This window comes from Eleginops maclovinus, chromosome 16 (genome assembly GCF_036324505.1).
Source record: "Eleginops maclovinus isolate JMC-PN-2008 ecotype Puerto Natales chromosome 16, JC_Emac_rtc_rv5, whole genome shotgun sequence".
In the NCBI taxonomy this organism is placed as follows: Eukaryota; Metazoa; Chordata; class Actinopteri; order Perciformes; family Eleginopidae; genus Eleginops; species Eleginops maclovinus.
The window spans coordinates 20,969,660-20,996,517 of record NC_086364.1 but is presented as its reverse complement, the minus strand read 5'-3'; the positions used below and the strand labels follow the sequence as shown (position 1 = coordinate 20,996,517).

General features: G+C 41.4%; 1 protein-coding gene across 1 annotated transcript; it reads right to left on the bottom strand.

Moving 5' to 3' along the window:
- Positions 1-972: 972 nt before the first annotated feature.
- On the bottom strand, positions 973-26,256 carry srebf2 (sterol regulatory element binding transcription factor 2). Its single transcript, XM_063903885.1, is given in 21 exon segments — positions 973-3,367; positions 3,577-3,688; positions 5,007-5,183; positions 5,908-6,079; positions 6,223-6,355; positions 7,314-7,423; positions 7,930-8,047; positions 8,324-8,495; positions 8,617-8,786; positions 9,579-9,828; positions 10,118-10,293; positions 10,408-10,615; positions 11,395-11,546; positions 11,727-11,841; positions 12,433-12,714; positions 12,882-13,019; positions 13,274-13,434; positions 14,501-14,693; positions 15,863-15,943; positions 15,945-16,267; positions 25,936-26,256. Coding segments are annotated over 21 exon segments (3,546 nt in total). The 5' UTR covers positions 26,027-26,256; the 3' UTR covers positions 973-3,155.
- Positions 26,257-26,858: the final 602 nt, after the last annotated feature.

Sequence of the window (26,858 nt, the reverse complement as noted above, 5' to 3'; positions counted from 1 at the left end):
ACGATGTCTGTTGGTCGAGAACAGTTTGCAGTCGTGGGATGTATGATTACATTTACTCAAGTGCCTTACTGAAGTACTCTTTTGATATAGTCGTTCAATACTAGCCGTTCATTTTATTTTATCTTACTTTATACTTAAACAAACAAGAAGATTAACCTACTCTGTGTATTTGTTTGTGATATAATTAGTATAATATACTATTCTATAATAATCAAACATTCTGAAAAATAAGACATTTAGAGATAAGACTCCGTGAACTCTACTTTAGTAACTTTTTGAATTCGGGTGTTACTTGTAATGAAGTAATACTGTATAAGACTATAATAACTGTAGACATATCGCTCTGTATTTGAGGGGCTATTTTTGCTGTTTTAGATCAGGTCACCCCTATCTTTTTAAATGAAACCACCACACATGGGGTCACATCATTTATTTGTATCAGGATATAATTATGCTTCCAGTCTTCATTCCTTCACCATTGTGTTTGATATCCCTAATTTAGTACTTGCACTGCCCTGACTCCTCTGGCACCTTTGTGCTCATCAGCTGTTTTCCTCTCCTTGTGGCAGGCACTCTTTATATTCCTGTGAATTCTGGGTAATGTTTCCTTTAGATTAGATTAGATTAATACCTTTATTGTCATTGCACAGAGTACAAGTACTAGGACAACGAAATGCAGTACACTGAGGTGGCCACTGTTCATCACCTGACTACAGATAGAGCATGATCATATATATTATATGTGCAATATATACTTCTTTGCAATGCACTGACTCCTACTTTACACTATAAGAACACTGTAAAATAACACTGTGCAATTTAATGTTTTACTATTTACTCCTTTCATCACTGTCTTAATTACTTTTATATGTCCCCTGACCTTTGTGTTCTATTTAATTTGTGCTTTATTCAATAAGTAAGTGTACTCATTTTGCCAGTAAACTTTAACCACAGAAAGATCTCACACACCAGTCACTGTTGTGTTGTTTTATTACAAAACAAACATCAAAATGAACACAGGAATTAAGACGGTAAAACATATAAAGGGGAAAGACAAAGAAATAAAACAATTGTAACATATTTATAATAATAGCTGAGCGATGCGTTCTTCTTTGCATACTTTTTCCTGCCAAAATACATAATCCAAACTCTTAAAAAGTATGTTTCATGAGTCCTTAGGGTGCTACTTTATATCTTGGGTATACTGGAAGACAGAATCCTGGGCGTTTCTAATAGCAAACATTCCTGCATTTAAAATTAAAACAAAGAGTGGGGTCTAAAATATCAATTGTTTTCTAGCGTGTTTCAATAAAATGCTTCCCATTTTGAGTTTCCTTCTGACCCGAGGCTGCTTTTATGGAAACTAAACAGACAAAAGCTCCCTTCCCTCGCCCCGGAAAAAAAGCATTTATGATAATCTTACATTAAATAAGAAAATAAAAACAACAGAGCACAGAAACAGGAATGTCTCATCACCAATTACAATAAAAAAAGAAGCAAACTGGACAAAGATTTCCTCCATCATACGGGAACGTGATGAAACATATTGAAGTAATTCTTTACGTCAAGGCCATTGAGCTTGAGAGCGTTACATCACTTCACAGAAAACCCCTTCCTCACTTTTATCAGTGTTCAGATCATTCCAGCTCGGACATTTCTTAAAGCGACACAACGTCTTTTCAGTATCAGACACTCTGTACCGCCTGTAGGTCCAAGGGGGGCCTTTTCTGTGGAACAAAAAGCATCTTTGAAGCCACATTACTATGGAGACACATCTGGGCCAAGAGTTTTGATCGTTGGAAAAAATGGTATTCCTTTGAAAGTTCAAGTCTGGAAAAAAATCTCACATTTATTTGACTTTTAAATGATTTATTTGATAAAAACTTTAGGCCCGGATTCTGCTCCGTTTATTTCAAGGCTGCAGCAGTCGAGTGTTTGATAATAAAAAGACGTCTTGGTTGGAGTATCTTCTGTCAGACAGAGGAAATAAATTCTGAGCCAAATTCGACATTTCTCTGCCCTTTCTTTTCGATGTGCGTCTCCTCTCAAGCAGAAGTAACAACTTCCTGTTTAATCTACTTCTTCTTCTTCTTCTTCCTCCTTATCTGCTTATTTACAACCTATATACAATCACATTGTGTATGCACTTAATTTAACATATATGCAACTGCTAAAATGTGTGTGTGTGTGTGGGTATGGGTGTGGGTAGGAATTAAAAATTTCCACGTCTGCAAATCCAATTATTCTTCCTGTTTCCTTTCCTGTGTGACAGTGAGGTCAGCAGTCTTGCAGCTTCTGCCATGGCAAGTCAGATTCCTAAAGTGCTGCCTGCTGCTGCTGCTGCGTCTTGGAACAATGAAGCTGCATCGGATTGAAGCATTAAAATAGTAACTGAATTCATACCTGGTGTCCTACTCTGTCCACTGTACAGTGCTGGCATTGTATGAGGTAGATAGGAAGAGACACTACTCAGCACTGTATTGTTAAGAAGCAAGCGACCTACATGCCTTCACTCCTAGTTGCCGTAGCACAATGATTGTGCGGCGTGGTGTCCTACAGCTAATCGACGCACCGCCGCTACATTGCATAAAAACAGCGATTAGATAACGGTCCCTTTTTTTTAACCTCTGGGGTCCTCCTTCACCTGATTCTCCTCAGCCTCGTTAGGAATGAGCCAACGTGGTGGTGCCTTTAGTGACCAGAAGGTGGCGGCATTACTGTAAAACTAAGCATCGAAATGAGACCTTGTGGAGCAGTAAGTGTTGCAGCTGGGTGTGGATGCAGTGTGTGTTTGTGTGTGTGTGTGTGATGGATAGAGAAAAATCCTTGAGAGTGAATGAGTGAATGTTATAGAATGACATGTTGTTTATGTGAGAAGACCGTGGGCTTTATCTTTGTACGATGAACGCTAATGACAGGTTATCGTATTATGAACTACTCTAATGTGTGTGTGTGTATAAAATAGTCCTTGATTAGAGAAATGAGTGACAGTTATAGAATGGCATGTCGTTCTGGAAGAGTAGCCTGGTTTTACCATTGTATGCATGAACGCATATCACTTAATTGTATTTTAAGTAGCCCTAATGTATGCGTGTGTGTGTGTGTGTGTGTGTGTGTGTGTGTGTGTGTTTGTGTGTGTGTGTGTGTGTCTGTGTTTAGGAGGCAGCGATGGTGGTACCCCCGCTGAGGCGCAGCAGGATCTGCTGACAGTCCTGCAGGGAGCGCCGGTCTCCCACCCGCTCCAGGGTGCGCTTGGCCTCGGCCAGCAGGCGGGCGCGGTGCCCGGGGGGAGTCAGCAGCGGCATGGGGAGGTGACGGCAGGCCAGCAGGATGGCGTGGGCTCTCTCTCTCTCACCCAGGACACCCTCTGGGGGAGAGGTAGAAGAACAGTACAGGTTAGAGTCCGTTTGCTTCTGGTGTGAGTTCGCATTTCAGTGGATGCTTACAAAACCTCAAATACCTGAAGGACTTCTTTAAGATAAGCTAGCTTGCAAAGGTGTGTGTGTGTGTGTGTGTGTGTGTGGATACAGTTTGTAACATGCTGTGTGTACGGTATATCAGTCACAGTCTCCTCACCGGCTGTCAGCGAGTTGGGAGTCCTGCGGCGGAGGTTGTGCTCCAGCAGCTGGTGGGTCCTGGTGGGACTCGCTCCTGCCATCAGCCTCACTGTGGTCTCATGGAGAAACACCTGGGGGGAAAACACACACACACACACACACACACACACACACACACACACATCAGAAGCAGGAAACATGGATCCTTCACTACACCTTTACACTGTGTAGATTTAACCAGTGATTTATATTCAGTATTCTTCCCTTTGCTTCTAAGACTGAGTTTATCACTTTCTCTATGTTCATCTGCATCAATAGAAGCCTGCAACCTTTAGAGGATAATAACAATACAGATTTTCTGAAATCCTCCTGGAAACAATATTTATCTTCTGTAAATGTACTTTATATTCTACCTTAGCTCGTCTATTATGACCTTGTTCTCTTGGCTCTAATCGATGTTTCACAATGTATTTCTGTTGCACTGAATCCCAATTCTCTCGTAAAGCACTTAGAATACTTTTACTAGTTATGAAGTATTTGAAAACTATAGTACTTTCTATTTTACCCGAGTAAATGTCCCGAGTATTTCTCCCAGCAGCAGTGAGTTCATTATGAGTTCTTGCACAAGTCCAAACAGCAAATGAAGTGAGAGCAGGAGCTGTTGGAGACCCTCCGGCTTCAGTAACGACCCGTAACACAAAGTATGATTGATGATGTTTTAAACCGCGGTGAGATGTCTCAGTGAACAGAGTGTTTATCAGGAACAGATTATCAGACCCCTGCTGATTCCCGGGATGATCATCAGAGCATCGGAGCTTTTATTGGCGTGCCAGCGACATATTGTGGGTGTTATTACTTTGAGTGTGAAGCTTGTTGCAGCTTATCAGATCTGGGAGCTGCCAATAAAGTATCATTGATGAATCAGTTTTGTTTGGCTGATTTAATATCTTGTTTTAGGCATTTATCCGGATTTTTGAGATTTAAAGAGGGATAAATTAATCATAGTTATGAATCTACTGATGAATCTTCCCAAATTGTCGCAGGAAATGCAGTATAATTACGGTCAGAATGATAAATCCTTGGCAGTTATCTACAAATCTTTTGTTATAATGTCAGGATTCAACAATCTAAGTGCTGCTGGAGTGACTGCTGGTTTTCCAACGATGCTTCTCTTCAGGAGGTTAATCAAAATGAGAGACGCTTTTAAGAGGTATTCAAAAACACCCTACATGTGCAGGTTTGAACATAAAAAAATCTCCCACTTAAAATGTAAGAAAACCCAATATTTAAAACACATTACACACTTTCAAACCCTTATATGCCCTGATTGGTTAGCTGACCGGCTCTGTTGTGATTGGTCCACAGCTTAGAGATGTCCCGCCCCCTTATTCTATCACGTACAACGTGTCGGAGCGCTTGCCAATAGCGTGATGTCACTACAGTCTGTACCTTGTGCTGCGCCTGTCTGTAGCACTGCGTGAGCTTGCGGAGCGCGCTGAGGTCCTTCTGGAAACCGGACAGCTGGGACCCCGGGGCCAGACCGGGCTCTCCGTTGCTGCTGCCCCCCCGCTGCCACACACTGGTCCTCAAGGTCAGCAGGAGGTCACAGATCAGGAGCTCCACGCCCTGGGAAGAGATAGAGAGGATATTTTTATACAAGCTTTTAATAACATCACATTCTTACCTGACTTGTTTCTATCAAAGCTTCTTCTGATTATTTGATCTGTTAGGGAACATTTGACTTTAACTTCTCATATTTATATAAATGTTTTAATTTCATTTAATTCAACTTTTTTATGGGAGATTTTTCTTTCACATCTTATGTTTATTTAAATATTTAGAACTTCAGTTTTGTTTTGTTTTACAAAGATGTGACGGCCAGCCGTAAAGGGGGCACATTTCACAAAACCCAAATTCCCCACCAGATAAATGAGTATTGTGGTTCTGTTTACCCCCATGCGTCTCACCCAACATGCACGCCTACAATGGACGCAACCTGTCCCTCAGTGCTGTCCACTGTGTGTTCGGTGTGTGCAGATTGGGGGGGCCTCTGTGTTGCACTGCAGACACATTGCACTCGTCATCAGGACCATGCAATGCAACTACAATGCACCACAGCCACCTCCTGCCACACACACTGTACACACAAAAACCCAACTCTATAACCTTTGTGACATCATTGCACATGAGTATTTCTATTTTATGCTACTCTATATTTGACGTTTCTACATTCAAGATGCAGATATGTACCTTTACATTTAATTCCCACTCATAACTGCTCGTATTTTTACAATCAAAACATGATATGCGATACAATAGCTGAGTACTTCACTCATCCTGTGGTCAGTACCTTGTTGAGATAGTTCCCGGTCTGAGCGAGGGGAACGGAGATGCTGGAGCGCAGGAAGCTGCTGGCTCTGTCGCAGTGGGACAAGCAGGTGATGGCTCCCTCGCCCTTCAGAGGAGAGAGACTCATCTGAACGGCCTTACAGAGCAGCAGCACGGACTTAGGCACAGGGTGGCTGGAACAGAGAGGAGGGAGGGTAGACTTTTAGAGATGAATTATCTTTAATGCAATCCCGTTATCTGAGATTCTAGCTTCAGTTTCGTAGTGCAGGCTTTGCGTTTCGTTCATATTTGGAGCTACTTAACATGCTTCACTTACTCCAGAGTGTGTAGAGCCCTGGGCATCCGCTCTGCTTCTGCCAGCAGTGACCTCACCGACACATCGTCGCCCTGCAGCCAATGGACAGCGGCCTTCAGGACCAACGCCCACCAGCGGCTCACCGGGTCTCCAACTGAGAGGAGGAAGGGAGGACAGTTGTGTAAAAATCAACAATAAAACACTAAGGACAAAGGCATTGATGGAGGAGATAGGAAATATATACATCTATTGGCTGAGAAGGTGTGGGAAATCTATTGGATAGAACAAATAACTTATGCACTAAGACCTTAAACACATATGTATTTAAAAAAGGTTAGTACTGCCGTTATTATTCTCATCCAGCAAAGCAAAACCCACATTTCCCAGCACATTCTGACTCGTGCCAGTACCTCCGTCTTCCTCCCACACATCCAGAAACAGCTCTCCCCAATTTCTGTATTATTTAGATTTTGAATTTAAGCTGAAGAAGCACTGGGGAGGTGGGGGGATGCTCAAGGGAACCACGGCAGTGCCCAGGAGGTGAACTGGGACTTCCACAAGTAGCAGAACCCACTCCTTATTCTAGGTCTGTTTGGGGACTTATTCCCAGTCTAAGTCCCCACTGATTGAGCCACTGCAGTGGTAAGTTGCTGAAGTAAAATCTAAATGATAACAAATGAAGGACATGCAGTACTAGCTCCACTGTGTGAGTAGATATTATTGAAGCTGGGAAAAGATGTTCCCAGTCAAATGGGAGCTGATGTGATGATTAAGATACCCGTCTTTTTATCTCCTCTCTAGTGGGACAGAAAGCTGTGTGTGCAGAACGTCTCTGAAAGATAGTTAGCTTCGCCTGAGGAGACTGCCAAAGCATTCATATCCATTTACTACCGCAAATCAATGTCTGCAAATAAAAACAGAATCCCAGAGCACCGATTGTTTGTCTCTGAACGAGAAATGGGAGCAGAAACAAAGAAATCCATTCGAGCCGACGGTTAAAAGTCTGGTTACTTCATTAAGGAGGAAATCTCTTCCCTCCCTGCAAACATCCAGAGTGTTTCACGCTTTATTGGGATTGGGCAGGGTTTGTTTTCCGTGGGTGCTATTCATACCTGGAGTGGTGGTGTGATTGGGAGGAGTCGAGAAGGGGGGAGGAGGGGAGGGAGAGTCCTCTGTGCAGCTGTTCAACAACTGCAGGAACTCAAGGGCACTGGAGAACTCCCTGAGAGAGAGACACACATTCAACAGATCCAGGGTTAGTCATAGCGTGGTGCCATGGTGACGTACTTTTCAAGGCCGATCCATAAGATAGCATCTCAAGGCTGACTCAGGAAAAAAGCCAATGGGATTGAAGCAGAAAATAAAATACATTTAGTTATTTATATGTCAGAGCCAATGGGATTTATGCATTTGGAACTTGGATTTTTGCAGAAAATAAAATACATTTCGTGTTTTTTGAAGCGGAAATGCAAAGGTAAAATGTTACCGTAGGCTAAAAATCATGTCATGCACCAGCGCTAAGCTAAAGGTGGCTGAAGTCACAGTTTTTATGACGAGTAAAAGCTTCATATTTTATATTGTACAACTAAATATGAAAGTCTCTTCTGCTTGTGTTAACCACAGACCTTATTTCAGGCGTCAAACCAAACACACAAATACAAAAAAAACATGACTTTCAGACGAGGGAACCTGGAAGTGTTGAAATGCTAACTCTACCCTCTGCCTCACCCTGAGCCGTTGTTGCGTTTGCCCGCTTCAGAGTCGCTCTGCGGCTGGATCAGGGTGTGAACGGCTCTCTCCAGAAGCTTCCTGCAGAAACAGCGGTGCAGCTGGGCGATGGGGTCAGCTGGAGGAGGATCGAGAGGGAAACAGAGGAACAGTTCAATCACAGCACATGGCATTGTTTCATTTGGATAGGAATAAATAGCAGGAGTGATACCTGCGAAGAGTTCCACTTTAGTAACGGTATCAGAAAACAAACAATATAATAAGGACTTTATTAAAGAAGCTTCATCTTTGTTTGTTCAAATGTCCAACAACAAACTAACTGAGTTAAGATTTGAGTAAATACGTCATAAAAGGTTGCCCAGCGTCCGGGCCAACTTCCATATCTGCATCTTACCCGGGTCTCTCTGAGAGGTGTACACCCCGTCGCTGCTTTCCGACTTCACCGACCAATCACAGCTCAGGAAGAACTGCCTCCCCAGCGGCGTGAAGAGCCAGCGCAGGCAGTCAGGGATCGACTTGGCCTCTGATTGGTTGGCCACGCTCTCTGCACAACTCAAGAGATAACCCTGGGGGAGAGAAGAGAATATGATGCTGATGAAAATAAAAGTGTTTAAATCCTGACTCCTTTCATTCCTGCACCCTCCATTGGATACCACAGACAGTAGATGGACCTACTAAGACACTCACAGGCAGAAAGGAGAGGTGGTGGCCCAGGATGGTGCGCAGAGCAGTTGCTGCGGTGACGTAGATCTGGGTGAGCTGGGCGGGGGCCATCTTGCTCTGGGCGCTCTCGCTGAGGTTGACGGCGCTCAGAGACACGGACAGAGCCCAGAGGCTGCTGCGCTGAGGCAGCTTCCCTACAGAGAGAGAGAGAGAGAGAGAGACTGTGTGACTGCATGTCTCAGCGAGGGAACGTATTCACCTGTTGTCATTCATGTAAAATAGAAGTAGAGTCAGTGGTTACTTCATATAATACATTACTTATTTTATTACCCTAAACCGCACATTGATATCTTTATTAATACCAACTAACCAAATATTGTGATATTTTACATATTATGGGGTACAACGTGCACATTTTTACTTATTTATTTGTATATACATTTTGATATTTAATGAAATTTGATATTTTTTTGCACATTTTCTTGTATTTATATACATATTTGAATTTAAATATATTATATTTTGAACTTGGATTACAGATTTTTACTTCTTATGTTTACATTAATATTATTTTTGATTGCAATCTAATTTATTAAATTTGATCTTTGCTTATTTTTACTTTAACTTCCTATGTTTACATACAATTTATATTTTTCTACATCTGTATTCCATTTAATTGCATTTTATTATTTATTTGATATATTATTTATAATTGTATTATTATTGTTATTATTATTATTATTATTATTATTATTATTATTATCATTATTATTATTATTGTTATTATTATTATTATTATTATTATTATTATTGTTATTTTAACTTATTATGTTAATTCAAATATTTTTGTTTAATTCTAAAATGGAGCAACTATCACAAAAACATTTAAACAAATAAATGAAATTAAATAAATAAATAAAATAAAGATTAAGCCCAAGTGTTTTTATCCCGCCTGTGTTCAGCCTCACTCCGTCCTCCACCCTCACCTGTGAGTTGCAGCTGACTCAGCTGGTGGTAAACCAGCGCTGCGTCCTTCGCACTGGTCCTCGCCTCCTCCACCTCATGCTTCCCCCCGACCTGGTGAACCAGCCAACCCAGAGGAGTCGGGCGGTGCAGGACGTAGCGGACCAGGTTCCAGCTCAGCGAGCAGACCAGGTCCAGGTTGGAAGAGGGAAGAGCTCGGGTCAACACGGACAGGCAGGTTTCTAAACTCCCCATTGCTGCCGTGTAGTCGCCCTGCAGGAGAGAAGGGAACAGCTGATCAGTATTCAGTGATGGAGGTCATTACATCTGATAGCACACTCCTGAACAAATGCTCAAAATAAACTAATGAAAGGCTAAACTTAAACATCAAGACAAGAGAACCAAAGCCAAAAAGGATGCTTCAAAGACGTCTAAAGCTGGAAAGAGGATCCAGTTCTCAGCCTGTCGCGGGAAAACTGAGCAGTGTGATCATTATTCACTATATTTGGAAATGCTTCCTCTTGATATGTTAACTGAATGCCAGGTTCAAATCTGTCCTCACCCTCTTGAGATGCAGGTCGGCTTGTTTGCGATGCCTCCAGAAGGACACAGATTTTGGGGAGTGCAGCGGTGTGACAGGCTCCCACAGATAGAGCACCCTCACACACCCCCACACCGCCCCCACCCCACTCAGCACCCACACCATCACCCATGGCAACAGGCAGCGCAGCCAGGATCCTGGAGGACAAGAGGAGGAGAAGGAGTCATGTCATTTTACAGTTTAAAAACATCTCAACCAAGTGCTGGGTCACAAATTCAAATCACAACCTTAATAAACTACTGATCACTGACCAAAGTCCTGCGTGTGACTCGGGAACCACCAGACCAGCGTTCTGGACGGCCCGTGGCCCACAGACAGGGCGGGGCTCCCAGAGGCTTCGGAGCCCAACATGGAGGGCAGAGGGTTCAGGGAGAGGCAGAAGAAGGTGAGAGCGCAGAGGAGGAGACGAGAACCGTCCATCACTCCGACGGAGGAGGGAGAGTCAGGCTCACTCTTCAACTGCAAGAGAACAGGTTCACAATTATTAGTAAATTTACTTTCAAAGGGCCCCGGCCGTGGTGCAACTGGCTGGGGCACCTGCACCGTATGCCCGCGACCCGGGTTCGATTCCTGACCCGTGGTCCTTTCCGGATCCCACCCCGACTCTCTCTCCCACTTTCCTGTCACTCTCCACTGTCCTATCCAATTAAAGGCAAAAAGCCCCCAAAAAATATCAAAAATAAAATAAATGTACTTTCAAAGGATAGAATACAACAATAGTAATTAATACTGTATTGATTAATAATAATAATAATAATAATAATATTCTTTTTTTCCCCTCTTAATAATTTAATTTCACTTTATTTTCATGTTTTTTAATTATTAGTTTAAATTATTTAATATTCATTTTTTATAATTAGTTTTAATTATTTAATATTCATTTTTTAATAATTAGTTTTAATTATTTAATATTCATTTTTTATAATTAGTTTGAATTATTTAATATTAATATTTTTATAATTAGTTTGAATTATTTAATATTCATTTTTATTATAATTAGTTTGAATTATTTAATATTCATTTTTATATCATTCGTTCAAAATCATTAATTATTATTATTATTATTATTATTATTATTATTAATATTAATAAATACATATTTATTTTTTAAAGCACAATAATAAATAACAAATAAAATGTGGACACTTAATTAAAGCCATGCTATTTTGTATCTTAAATTGAGAGACAGAAGCAAGGTTTTCTTCTACCACTCCTTCTCTAAAGCTAAGGTGAGTTACCTGGTCGTGGTCCAGCAGGGGGCTGCCGGGCTCTGAATCCACACAGTAAGGGGAGAACTGGGGAGGAGAACCAGAACCAGAGTCCGAGGCTGGAGGAGACATCATCACGATCTCCTCCTTCATCTCGACGTCTTCAGAGCGAATCACTGTTTCTGAGAGAGAGAGAGAGAGAGAGAGAGAGAGAGAGAAAGAGAGACAGAGAGAGAGAGAGAGAAAGAGAGAGAAAGAGAGAGAGAGAGAGAGAGAGAGAGAGAGAGAGAGAGAGAGAGAGACTCAGTGAAATCTTTACAGATCACACTCCACGTCTATCATTCAGTTTGTGAAACACTCACTGTTCTTCTGGTTGCCCATCTTCAGCGCCATGTTCTCCTGCCGCAGCTTCTGGTTGGACTGCTGCAGGTATTTGATGTAGTCGATGGCCTTCTTCAGAACTCCTGATTTATGCATCTGGGAGAAAGAAAAAAGGCACAACAGGATGTCAGGATTACAGTTAAATTCAGGGGATTATTTTTAAATTGAAACACAAAAACAATTCATGTTATTTTGCTTATAAATATCTATTTAAATTCATATTTACAATATTTATTTAAATATCTATTTAAATTAATATTTATTATTTACAATATTTATTTTGTCCCTATTATTTTCCTTCATTTAATTTGTATTTTATAGTTTTCTTTCCTCTTTCAATTATTAGTTTTAAATGTATTATTCATGTTTATAAATCACTCGCTGTTTGGCTAATATTACAGCTATTGTATGGTCAAATCATTTATACTAATACTAATACTAATACTAATACTAATAATAATAATACACTTTATTTGTTTAGCACATTTCAAACTATGTTACAAAGTGCTTTTCCAAAAAATAACACCTTTAAAACAAATAATGAACAAAACAAACCGTATAAACAGCAACTCATACATACACATAATAAACAACAGAGAGTAAAACAAACCAAGACATAAACCATGAAAAGATAAATAGGGAAACAGTATGTAAAGAAAAAAGTGAAGATACCTTTAAAGGACTAACCTTGGCGTCGTTCCCCATGACGAGGTCCCTGAGCTCCAGGATCTTGTCGTTGATGGAGGAGCGGTACCTCTTCTCGATGATGTTGTGCGTCGTCCTCCTCTCGCCCTCCTTCACCACTCCCCCCGGGCCGATCACTCCCCCCATCATCTGGCTCTGGTCCATCATCGTTCGGGCGCCGTTGTTGCTGTGGGCGGAGCCTGGCTGCAGCTGCTTGATTGGCAGCTTGTCTCCTCCGCCCATCATGACGGGGACGGTGGTCAGGATGTTGCTGCTCATCAGCGTCTGGGGACGAAAATCAGGAGCAGTGCGTTAGCTTTCAGTGTGGGACGGAAATCGTGACTGTTTTGTGACAATTACAAAGTACTATACTTAATAACATAATAGTCTATACTTCCAGTTAGTGTTTCTATTCTGCTAATAATATAAAACATGATATGCTGGCTGTGTACCGGGACTTGCTGGATGGGTGTGGTCAGGGTGGTGATCCCGGGGCTCTGCATGGTCGACAAAACCTGCGTGCCGTCTGATTTCAGCGTGGTCAGAACCAGAGAGTCTGTCTTCAGAATCTGAGGCTGCTGCACCAGAACCTGAGGGAAAGACATGGAAATGATAGTCAATGCGAGGTATTTATATTTGTATACTAGATGTTTTAAAAGGTCAAAACATTTGTACTAATATCTGCCGGGCCTCTACACAACCAAATGATTTGAGTATGAGCTTTCTTTTGCAATAACAAGGGAAGTGATATTGATCTTTTAATACCAGATATCAGCTAAAAAACACGCAATATTGACTCATTTTCTAAAAGGTGAACACTGGGATTTGTAGTGGTGTTACTCACAGGTAATTGCTGCATCTGCTGCTGCATGGCGTGCATGGTGGTGGGCGCACTGGAGAGGGTCTGGATGGTCTGACAGGTGGGGGTCAGGACACGCTGGTGCTGTATGGTCATTGGTTGGAGCTGTGGTGATGTCATTATGCTCTGCATCTGTGGTTGGAGGACTGGGAAATGGAAAAATAGATTATAGATGATTCAAAATGTTCTCAGATCCTAAAAACAAAACATATTATTGCGGAAACTTGTCACCATTAAAAGGAAATTAACTGTATAGGGCTCGGCAATTAAATAATATCTGTGTATTATAGCATGATAATTGTAGAGAATTAATCGGAATTTTGCACGTTTTAGGGCTTTTATTTTGAAAAGCCACATCACACTGTGGGGAATGTACTTTTCATTAACACATTTTTCTTAATTATTCACGGAATTTAGAACTATTTTTTTCTAAAATACACTCTCCAGGTAATGATTCCTTTTATTAAATATATTTACATGTTCTTTGTTTATTTATAACTGATTGGTTTATTGAAGGTCGCGTATATTCCACTCTCTTACCGTAATGCCTACCATACAGACCAGACTGGCATCGGTTCATCGCCAGGACGTCCCCTTCTGAGGGATACAAAGCAGAAGATCCTAGAGATGTCAAAGCAATTTTTTTTTAAAGGTATTGTTTGGGGCCAGAGGGCCTCTAGTGGAGATCTGAGAGTGAAAGGGGGAGACAGAGGGGGAGGACATTGCCTGAAATGTTCAGCCGGCTCGGGAGTCGAACCAGCTTACTAGGCAGCAATTTGTTTCAGAAAAAATCTGGGACTTTGAGACACGGATGGAAAGCTACGGCAGAGCCAGAGAGTACGGTTTTGAATCAAAAGAGAAGGAGAGGAAATAAAATAAGTAAAAATACATCGAGTCAAAATGCTTTTACTGTCATTTATTCGTCCCAACTTGTGAAGCTTTATTAGATTAGTTGTAAAATAAGATTTCATTGTCTAATCTCATTGACATCTACGGGATCTTCAGTTTCTTAACTCCTTAAAGAGGGAGGGGCCTTGGCGATGACGAACGCCGTCTGGTATATAAAAGAACTGTGATACAGCGATGGGAGAGGGTCTGTCTACAGACTATGTCCTCCCTGGAATACTCTATCCACCCTGACTTCAACCACTTCCTGAAAACTATTTCATACGTTCAACAAAACCCCCTCCTCCTTTTCCCTTTCTTGTTCACCTTGGAAACCAGTATTGTGGTTCTGGTGGCAGATGACGGGGCTCTGGATGAAGCGCTGCTGTCCGCCGTTGGAGGCGATCATCACAGTTTGGGCCGCCTGGGTCTGGATGGGCAGCGGCGTCTGACTGTGGGTCTGCACCAGCGTGTGGACCGGGAAGCTCTGGGCCTGCATGGGGATCCCCTGGGTGTGCATCTGCATTTAAGTGAAAATAAACCTCTCAGCATGCGTTTTCACCTCAGAAGTAATCCTTTTTTACCGCAACATAAGGAAGTTCATCTGGATGGTTTTACATAGTTGAGTTTGTTTAATGCTCTGCAGATTTATAGTTAAGGTAATCTAAGGTAGTTTAATTCAATTATTAAACCTCTGCATCGATGTGAACTCCAAAGTTGCTTTTAAACCACGCCTTTCCTTGTGATGAACTGTCTTGTTCTGTTTCCTGTGTTCATGCCTAGGTGAAGCACTTTGAATTGCCTTTGCGTCTGAAACGTGCCACATAAATGCTATATTTATAAGTAAACTAACCTTAACTTTAAAAGGTATTTCAATCAAAGCTATAAACCTTATCCCTCAGGCTGCAGTTCTGCTGAGTTTGTAAGCATGCTGGAATTGAAAGTTTACTGGTGTCAGAACTCAGTGTTTTTCTCCTGTCAGCAGAAAGCCTTTTTAGTACGGATGGCACAATGACAAAAACACACACACCGTCTCTACGACAGACAATAAAATCCCAGCTGGAGAGACAGGCACTCTGAAACAGCCTGACTCATAACTACTGATCCTTCACTGCAGCACTTTATAGACCCACGCAGAGATCCAAAACTACAGCGTAAAAACATCTTTCAGTGCGCTACATAACAGTGCATAAAACTAACGCACCCTTGTGGAATTAGAAGTAGTTTGCCTGAGTTATAAACCCCCGTCAAATAGATTTTTTACTTAGTTTGGATATCAGTTTTAGCAACTTATTCAAATATATTCACATTTCTTTTTAATGCGCTCCCTTTGTTTTCATAATTTGTCAACTCAGCTGAAATGTGTTTATTTTTTCGCATTCATGTAATTTATACAGCAAGAAAGCAAATAACCAAATAAATATAAATGAATTTATACAAAAATCAATTAATTAATAATAAAATCATTTTAAAAATAAGGATAATAAATTTAAATTAAATAAAAACGAAAGAAAAAAAAGCTGAAATGTTTTTAATGAATACTAAATCAAATAAATTCATAAATAAATAAAACAAATGAATCAACACGGAAATAATAAACCAATAAATGAACAAATACAAAAATAAAAACAAACAAACGAATGAAGAAATAAATAATAATAGGAAAGTGAAGGTACTGACAGTTGTTACCTGGATGGTCGGCTGCGCTGTCTGTTGGGGCTGAGGCTGGATGGGCTGAACCACCTGAGGGCGGGGCTGGAGGAGTGGGGGGGGTGCGGGTCACCTGCACCTGCACTGACGGGACGCAGGTGGGGGAGGGGACCTGCACTGGAGTGAGGGGAGGGGTGAGGGGTAAACACTGTGGGGACAGAGTCTGGGATGGGACGAGGCCAACGGTGGTGCTCTGGTAGACGGCAGGGGAGGGCGTCTGCGGAGTGGGAGGAGTTGGAGGGGTTTTGGGGGTCTGTGGGGTTTGAACGGCAGGTCGTGGAGCGGTGTTTGCCCCCGCAGTCTGTCCAGATCCTGCTGAGGCCATCTGATCCTCAAACAGGTCCGGGAAGTCGCCCACCTGGTTGCTGACGAACTGGAGCATCTCTGAGGAGGAGAAGCAAAGCAGAATTAACACCAGTCTGGAATTAATTGAGGAATCCAAACAAGCTTTTGGGACAGCTCTGAATGACAGAGCATTATGTACAGTTCACTACCATTACAATTCAAATAGGCCTGCTTGTAATTCAACTCTTTAATATTGGGGGAGTTTTCTGTCCACATTACAGTACTGGGAAGTCACTTTCAGAACTGTTCTAGCCGTTTCATTATTTCCCTTTGCACATATAGACATTAAATCCACATTTCTAATAATTATTGAATTCAAAAAATGGTTTCAATGCGTCGGTTTCTTTATGCGCGCCATCCCCATATCTCCCCTTTCAATCTTTCTCTTTCATAAAAGCTAAACTGGCATAAACAATCTTTCAAACATTTGAATAAACCGGTTTTAATATTTAGTTGCTGCATGATGTGCTAAAAATAACACAATGCAATCATTTTGACTGATTATAATGAATGCAATTTGGATACCTAACGAGTTCATATTGCTATAACACTTTGATTGATTGATTTTTGACACTTCATTATTGAATCTCAAATGGTTAAATACCAAGAAATATATTTGCAATAATCAAAGAGGCATTTTATTTTAGATGTGCAGAATCACTGTGTGCTGTTTGTCTGAAAGCAGAATGTGAATAATGTGGGGAAACCAGAAAATCCCAAGACTGACTAAAACTCCCCTTGAAGCCTCAGCTGCTCCAAGTATCACAGACCTGGAAAGTAATCATCTATATATTGCTCTGCCCGGTGTCCTTGAAAACTGTTCGATTGTAACCCAGCATGCTGGTGAGGTCGCCCTCATGTTGATCTGTCCCTCAGATGTGTGAATGCCTTTTATTGCTAGCAGATAAGACATTTCAAGCACTGGCCTTGAGTGGGCTCATGCGAACGTAGAGAGACGCTACTGTTCTGGCCGTAACCCAGAGGAGAGACTGTGCAGAAAGCAAAAGGCCTTCAAAGTGATAGCCTTGAAAAAGGTGTGTGGTGGTTTGACTGATGGCCCAGAGAGACAAAGGCAGCTGGGGGAAAGGACACTTAGATAAAGAGGACCTGACGGATGGAGGACACTGTAATAAAGAATGCTCTCCTGTTTTAAACAATGGAGTACAACGTGTCTGTCACCAGCCCAATTAATGCTTCCTCACATAAAGTAGACCCAAAGTAATGTGAGCAATTCAAACGTCATGCTGCACGCTGGGCTTGTTCTATAATAAGTGATAATAACATACATTTAATCGCAAGTTAATCAGACAAACCTCCTCCTCTCATTTACAATATCATTTACAGATGCAGATGTTTTATGAGAGAAATACTTTGGGGAATATTTCATTTGAATAACATTCCCCTGGGCACCTTTAATGGTATTTTAAAATGTACCTTCATTGATAAAAACAAGGGGATGTTTTTGCTCCATTGAGATTAAATTAACTGCTTACAAGTGAATATATATAAAAGTAGAAACAGACACACACATGGCCACTGAATGACTAAATGAGACCCAAGATCCCAAGCTCAATATGTCCTTAGGAAAGTTACTTAACCCCAAAACGGAAACTTGTCTTTGGATAAAAGCATCAGTGTAAGGGTGAAAAGTAGTGAAGTATACTACCACAGCATTAAACTATGAATAATATGATGAAAAGGGAAAGAAATCTATCCAATGTGTGTTACCACGTCGTGTTCACTGTAACAACTTCACAGCTAAAGCATTTAGAAAGATAAAGAGGCCGGTGGTCCGTGTGTGTGATGGTCCCACAGGACTTTGGACCTCCAAGACTTGTCTTCACAGGGTCCATGCTGTGGAAGCGCCCCTGTCTGATCTCTATCTCTGACGTGCGCACACACACACACACACACACACACACACACACACACACACACACACACACACACACACACACACACACACACACACACACACACACACACACACACACACACACACACACACACACACACACACACACACACACACACACACACACACACACACACACACACACACACACACACACACACACACACAGCCTTGAACCTCAGTCTTACTGTAGAGCCCAGGGAGACAAGGACAGGCCATGGGATCACCTGAGGTGGAACGTAATGGAGTAAATATACTCAACCATTTACGTAAAGGCAATTTTGAGGTACTTTTACTGAGTATTTGAATGTTTTTCTGCTTTTTGGAAGTCACTTTTATACTTTTTCCTCAGCTACATTTATCTGACAGCTTCAGTCACCCCAGACACGACTTCTAAAGAGTACTTTTTGTACTCAAAGGGGCCCTATTAGGTAATTTTCAGGATAATATTAGTATTTAGTTCCTCTCCTGGGACATGCTTTAATGTTCAAAAAGCTCTTTATGTTTCTCATACTGCCTGTGCTGCAGCACCTCTTTTCACCCTCTGTCTGAAACCAGAGCCCAGTCTACTCTGATTGGTTAGCTGGTAGGCTCTGTTGTGATTGGTCAACCGCTTAGAGATGTCCCGCCCCTTAGCCTATGACGTACAATGTGTTGGAGCGCTAGCCAATAGAAGCACGGGGTTAAAATGTATAAAATAAACGTTCTTCTTCAAATCACCAAGCTCAAACCCGCTGAAGATGAGACTGTTATGATTATAATGATTGATAAATGGAAAATGTATTACAGAGATGTTATTTATAGCACTGAGACACACCAAGAGATATAAACAGCTCCGTTTCATTCCACTGACGTTAGTGTAAAAATAACAATGAGTTTTCCTTGTAGAATTGAATTCCAGAAAGTCACTACGGTATGTGCTGGCATCATAACGACCGACTGCGTTTGTCAGGAGTGGCACTGTAATACAGTACTTCATTAACTCGTATACGCAAGATCAATCATGGTGCAGTGACACCAGCTTTATAGGGAGCTGAGTATAAATCAATCACGTAGTTAAGTTATCTTTATCTCATTACGTTGGACAAACACAAAAGGGATTGGTTGTTAGAACAAGTGTACGCAGCTGGAAGAAAGTAAAGAAATGAACTTCCTCTCAAATACTGGAACACACTTCCTGTTCCTGTCTGTCTGTCTGTCTGTCTGTCTGTCTGTCTGTCTGTCTGTCTGTCTGTCTGTCTGTCTGTCTGTCTGTCTGTCTGTCTGTCTGTCTGTCTGTCTGTCTGTCTGTCTGTCTGTACCACATTTTCATAAATAAAACTATAAAAGGTGTTCTTATCTGTGTGCATATAGCTCTATCAAGACTATAACAGGTGATGGGTTCACTACTCACTAAACATAGAAGATGTTCTCTCCGCCAACGGGACTGGTGAAAGCTTATGTCAAATCAAGGCTTTGCAAAAATGTAATTCACATACTTCTACGCCAATTTACAGAAGTTCCACCATCAACTACATGTCCCACAATGCACTGCGATGTTGCTACCTGTGCACTTAAGCGTCTCAATTTCATTTAGCCAAGTGAAAGAGTATGAATAGTACCAAAATGTGCAAGAAAACCAAAGCTGAATGTTGATACATGTTGTCACCAAACTCATTTTTTAAATAGGTTATACAATAGTTTCACACTTGAATGTCTGCTTGCCATTCTTTTCCCTAGACTACTTTCAGAGATAGGTATCAAATATGTCGAATTAGCAGAGTAGATATATTTATACAGTCTTACCAAATGGTTAATCCCTATATTGTTTATCCTATCTCAATTGCAATATCACTCAAAAATAATTGAAAACTACAATTTCTATCCAAATCCTGCAGCCTTATTTGGCCAAAGGGTCAAACACAAAGACAGTGCTTCCTTAATTTAGAACATAACCAATATTAATAACGGCAAAACTAGAAGATTAAAGGTTAAAAGATGAAGAATCAACCTTTAAGCCACAGCTTTGTATAAATGCATGACGCAGAATCAGATACAGAACGCTGTTGGAACAGCGTTCTGTATCTCTCTGCTCAGGAGCTTTCAGCAGCCAGCCATCACATGTCTCACATACATGCATACACAATGTACTGAGCAGACACTTGTACAGCTCCATGGGGGGAAGAGGGGGGGGGGGGCAGACTGTTGATGACATTCAGGACAAAGCAGCTCTGAGCCCCTGAGACAGACGAGCTCACACAAAGGGTACGTCCATCAAAAAGAGGGACGGTTTCCTAGGCAGCAAAGAGCAGGAAAATACATTATATAACCGGAGCTTCCACTGCTCAGAGCGTAATTGGGAGAGGAGGAATGTTATGGTCAATTGGTTGAGCCCTTACAGGGGCCTCTCAGACCTTACAGTCAATGAAACGCACATGGCTCACTGGAAGATGTAGCCTATCCCTGCTAGTTTCAGATTAAAAGAAGAGGAAAGACGTGTTTATGTAATTTTCACTCTGGTTTTTACATTAGATCACACACCTGCACAAACACGACTTACATTAAGCCTGTTTTTTTTTATAGCCTTTGCAGAGAGATGTCAATCATTACAGTACGTTGAATATAGAAAAGGGAAACCCCAAAAGCATAATAATGAGAGTACTGATGCAAAACAAATGATCTTAACCCTGTACAATAATTCCCCTCTGGCTGGCAGACAACTCACTGCTCCGTAGCCTCTCTGTGAACTGGACTTAACATTCTCTGAGTCACACTTAACATTGTTCATTTACACTATACTGATTTACATTATTGCCTTTTTGTACATTTCTCATTTTTATTCATTCTCATTTTTAGTTTTTAGTTCTAATTATTTGTTTTGCTTCTTTTTGTATTTCGCTGCTGCAATGAAAACATTTCCAAGTTTGGGAAAAATAAAGTATTTCTGATTCTGATCATTCACTTCAATATTGTGATTCAAATCGCTATTGCACATTTTGTTTTTGCATTAGATGTGCGTTAAATGGACAGGTGTCAGAACGAGGGGGCTGTCTGAGCAGTTGGCGGTTTGGTGCCTTGCTAAAGGAAACCTGAGCGGGGCCCTGGAGGAAAGCTGGCACCTCTCCAGCTACCTGTCCACATTCTGTACTTCATATGATCGGGGCTTGACCCGGCAACCTTTGGGTTACCAAGTCCCTGCAGACTGAAGGAGGATGATGGGGTTTTAAATATGGGATATGGTGCCTTAGAGTTCAGTAACACAGGTCAAGTTTTCTGCACTTGGCTGCACTTCCTCCCTGATGGGAAAACATTATTGATTAGCCATGGGCCGAACAGAGTGAATACAAAAACTGAAGTGAGTCTTTGTTGAAGCTTGCAACTGAACTCATCAGTGAAGCCTCAGTTGTCATTTCTGTGTCTCACTCAATCTGCACATTCCTGCCTGAATACAACGATTAACTGGGATTACGTAACTGTGGCAGACGCTAAATGCAGGAAGAGTTTCTGAAACGTTTCATATTAAAATCATTTACAAAAGGGGAGGGGAACTAGGAGGACCATAAAGGAGTAAGAAAAACTGAGAATATGCCTGAGAATAAAAACTAAGTGTTACAAAAACATTATTTAATTTGCAAATAAAGTTGAAACTTTGAGAACAAATGGAGAAAATATGTTGAAATGTGGAGTATAGAATCGCACTCACTATATGCATTACGCTAGCACCTTTATTCTCAAACAACATTTTGTTGAGTAGTTTTATAGACAACAATAAAGAATTGGACCTCAGTTCATCTCACACTGTCTGACACACACAGCTCCATCAGTGCGGTCTGGTGACTTGGCTTTCAGTTAAATTCCACCCTAGTGAGAATCTGGTGACTCTGCACAGGCACCAAAATCCCTGTCCTTTCAAAGTGTGCCAACGATGACACTTTTTTGATAAGAGAGAGAGAGAGGGATCGGATCAGAGATGCCGTTTGTTACCTGCCTGCAGAGAGCAGAACTGGATCTTTACAGAGATGTTGTTCCACAGGCTCAATCATTCTGCAGAATAAGCTTTAAAAAGATGCTAAGGGTGGGGTTTTCTATCTTTAAATCTACAGAAAGCATCACTCCATGGTTCATTTAATGACTCAGAATAAAACAGTCGAGCTTGAAGAGCAAGTTTTGTTGTCTTCCTCTACTTCCCACACACACAGCCTCCTAATGAATAACCGATACACACATCTGCTTCAGGGAAATCACTAGCCCCCAACTTCCCTCAATGTTTTTTTTCCATTGAAGCTATAACACATGGCTGCCCAAATTGGGGCCCGCGGGCCAAACTTGGCCCGCGACCGATTAAATTTGGCCCGTGCCTTCCCGCACTGTCCCACCATAAACGATCGGAAGTTCTCGTTGAAAATTATTTATTGGCGCACTACCAAATAATGCCATAGGATGGCGCTGTTGAGCTCCAGTCAGCTCCTAGCTACCCGATAACGCCCAAGACCAGTGAGTGAGAGGATTCAAGGATGGAGCGTAGTAGGCTGTGGCACACAGACAAACGAAAATTTAAAAAAACTTGGGAACAGGACTATTTTTTTACCGAGGTAGATTCCAATGCAGTGTGTCTGGTATGTAAGCAGAGGGTCGCTGTTTCAAAGGAATACAACATTCGCCGTCACTATCTAACTAAGCATGCGGCTGAGTTCGCAAAGTACACTGGAGAACATCGCAAGGTCAAGTTAGCAGACTTGCTAACAAAGCTAACCACCCAGCAGCGAACTCTACTTCAGCCGTCGACTGCACAAGAAGATGCCACTCGGGCTAGTTATCGCATTAGCAATGCAATCGTGAGAAGTGGGAGAGCTTTTGCAGCGGGTGATTTCGTCAAGGAGTGTTTGACAATTGCTGCCCAAGATGTGTGTCCAAATCAGATGCGTGTGTTTTCTCAAATTAGCCTGTCACGGAACACTGTCACCCGCCGCGTTGAGGACATGGCCGAAGACGTTCGAGGTCAGATAGCCCAAAGAGCAAGTCACTTTTCTGCCTTCTCCATTGCGTGCGATGAAAGCACCGACATGTCCGACTCAGCACAGTTGCTGGTGTTTTTGCGAGGCGTCAATGAGGACTTTGAAGTGTGTCAAGAACTAGCGGGCCTTGAAACATTGAAAGGGACAACAAAAGGTGTGGATATTTTTATGGCAGTGGAGCGAGTTCTGGACAAGAACGGTTTGAACTGGGAAACCCTATCTGGCATCATGACTGATGGAGCCCCCGCCATGGTCGGTAAGCGAGCAGGGCTAACTGCACTTGTGTCGGACAAGGTCTCCGAGTTTGGTGGCTCGATTTTAAAGTACCATTGTATTTTGCATCAGGAGCAACTGTGCGCTAAAAACATGGGCTTGAAAAACGTCATGCAGGATGTCGTCGCCATTGTCAACAATATTCGCTCAAAGGCCCTCTCACACCGTCAATTCAAAGCTCTGCTTGATGAGATGGATGCCCAGTATGGTGATGTATTGTACCATCAGGAGGTGCGGTGGTTGAGCCGTGGGAAAGTTTTGCGGGGTTTCTTTGATCTGCGCGAGGAAATAAGAGAGTTTCAAGCCATGAAGACGAACAACATCCAAGTGCCCACGGACAGTCACTGGCTTGCAGACCTGGCTTTTCTTGTGGACATCACAGAGCTGCTGAATATCCTCCTCAAAAGGGAGAGACCAGATGATCACGCAGATGTATGACCATGTCAAAGCCTTCAAGCAAAAGTTCCAGCTGCTTAGCAGACATCTCTCAAAAGGTGAGATCTAACTTTAATATTTTATTGAACATAAAACAATGTATTACGCTTGTTGTCACAACATGCTATCATAGATATATTGTTTGTGATGCATGTATACTTTGTGTTGGTGGAAAATAGATGTTCTTTTTAAAACCACTAAACCAGGCATTAAATCCAAAACAGTAGTTGTATTGCTTTTCATAGTCTACTGCAGCCATAAACAAAACAAAATATATCCCCTGCCCACCATTTGATTGATGATTGGTATTTCATTTCATTTCATGAACAACCTTGCATCTTACATTGCTGCTTTTGTCTTTGTGTCTGTATTTTCAGGAAATTTGGCACATTTCCCCAGCCTCAGAGAAGTTGGGTTGATGGAGGAAGACACACCAAAATACCTCAACATTCTCAACAATCTTGAGGTGGAGTTCGACCATCGCTTTGAAGATTTTCGTGGAAATACAACAGCATTTGAGCTGTTTGCTCAACCTTTTTCTGTGAATGTGGATGCAGTCAGTGAGGAGCTTCAAATGGAACTTTTGGAACTTCAGTCTGATTCAGACCTCCATAGCAGGTTCAGAGAGCTTTCCTTACAAGATTTTTACAGGTCTATTCCCGCACACAGATATGGCAAGATACGCAAACATGCCCAGGTTATGTTATCCCTCTTTGGAAGTACTTATGTCTGTGAGCAGGCTTTCAGCCTTATGAATCTTAACAAGTCCAAACTGAGGAATGCTTTATCTGACTCTCACCTACATGACATTCTCACTTTGTCAGTTAGTCAGCTTGAACCTGATATTGAGAGGCTTTTAAAAACCAAGAACAGGCTTCATGTTTCCCACTGATTGGACTACTACAGGCAGAATATGTAGGCCTGCCCTAGGCCCCCATTGTGTCACCTGGGAGTATGGTAGGCCCAAGGACTGGTAATGTTCCACACCTGTCCACAAATATTTCATAGTGCTTCAGTTATTTTTTTAATTTAAAGAAGCCAGATCGATGTTATGAAATGTTATTGACCTAAATGTGAAACACAGTAAACAGTGCAATTCATTTTTCAAAATGACTTTGTGATATAGTGTTTATTTTGCACACGTATGCTTAACTTACACACGTAATGTACTGCACTCATATATTTACCGTACACTTAATGTACTGCAAAATTATCATTTTGGCCCTCGGCCCTCCCCTCACGTTCAATTTTGGCCCTCCATCGGGAAGTATTTGGGCACCCCTGCTATAACACATAGCATGTTTGACATATTATCGTCCTTAAGACATTATTTGTAAAATGTGTATATCTTCAATGGAGTGGAATAAATCTTATTTCAGTAAATAACAAAGAGACACGTTCTAAATTGTGCTGAAACAATAGGAACTAGCCCTATGTTGGCAGTGGGGGAAGAAGTACCCAGATCTTTTCACTTAGTAACAGTTGTGTAGAAATACTTTGTTACTCGTAAAAGTCTTGCATTCAAAGTTATATATGTACAAAAGTTTTAGCATCTAAGTATACTTAGAGTGTCAGAACTAAAATGACTCACTATGCAGAATCACTTTTGGAGTTCTGTATTTATAATATCACTGGATTCAAATCAGTGATCCATTAATGTGTTCATTATTTACATTTTGCAGCTGGTGGAGCTTACTTTAATGACTGCTTAATTCATAATAGTACATCACCAAATCAACTTGCAAACTAGTAATTTGTCTAGTCAAAAACATGCAGTGAGTAAAAAGTATGATGTTTGCTTTCTGATTGTAGTGGAGAAGTAGTAGGAAACAGTATTGAATGAACATTATGTAAATAACAAGTACCTCTAAATTGTACTTAAGTGCGGTTATTGAGTAAATGTTATTTCCCACCACTATGCAATGGCTAATCATGAACAGCCCCCTCAGCAGGATGAGCATCACTCAGCCTGACCTCAAAAACAGAGCGGAAACAGACCAACACCAATTCAGGAAACAACAACAACAACAACAACAACAACAACAACAACAACAACATGTAACCGTGTTGACAGTGTCACAACAACTCACCATCGATGTCTCCAAGCGTAAATTCATCCCCTAATTCTGCTAAAGTGGGGTCCATGTTCTCCATGGTGGAGATGTACTCTCCGCTGTCCATCCTGTCTGTTAGCACCTCGCTAACGGCTGTCACCCGAGGATAGCAGGGTGAAAATGGTATTTTGTGGCGTTCAGCGACGCCTACAAAACCCTTATCTAATTAACTAGTTTATTATTAACCCGAACAAGCCTTAAACCACCCTACAAACCCCAAGAGAGGCAGACTTCTGTGTCGATAAAGTAGTTGACTGAGATATATTCTCAAGTCGTCGCCATCTTGCATTACGCTCATTACGTCATTCACAAACAGACTCTGTGGCCCAGAGCGGGTTCTGATTGGCCGAGAGAGACCTGTTGTTGTCATGAGACCAGTCGTCATCGTCCAATGAGAAGGTCGTATTTGCCGTGGTCTGATAGTACGTCAACCATCAGAAGCTTCTTTGTCATTTGAATAAACCGCGCCCCCTACCTTTATGAAAAGAAGAGGAGCTCATTACACACTTTCTCCACCTTCGAAGTATTGAAACTCATTGAGCATAAATATAAGCAGTTATAAATACTTGAGACATGCTTTCATGCATACCAGATAGATAGATAGATAGATAGATAGATAGATAGATAGATAGATAGATAGATAGATAGATAGATAGATAGATAGATAGATAGATAGATAGATACAGTTTTATGATAATCAGAAGGGCAGTAAAAAAAAGTTCTTAAAAGCACATTTTCACTTAACATCTAAATGTTTAATTTACCTAGGGTTTAAAGCATATCAAATAAAGTAAATACAAATACACTTGACTTATTAACGTGTGCATCCAACCATTATATCTAAGGCACTTTTAAAGATATACTATAAACACAAGCATCTTCAAATGTATTTCAGAGAA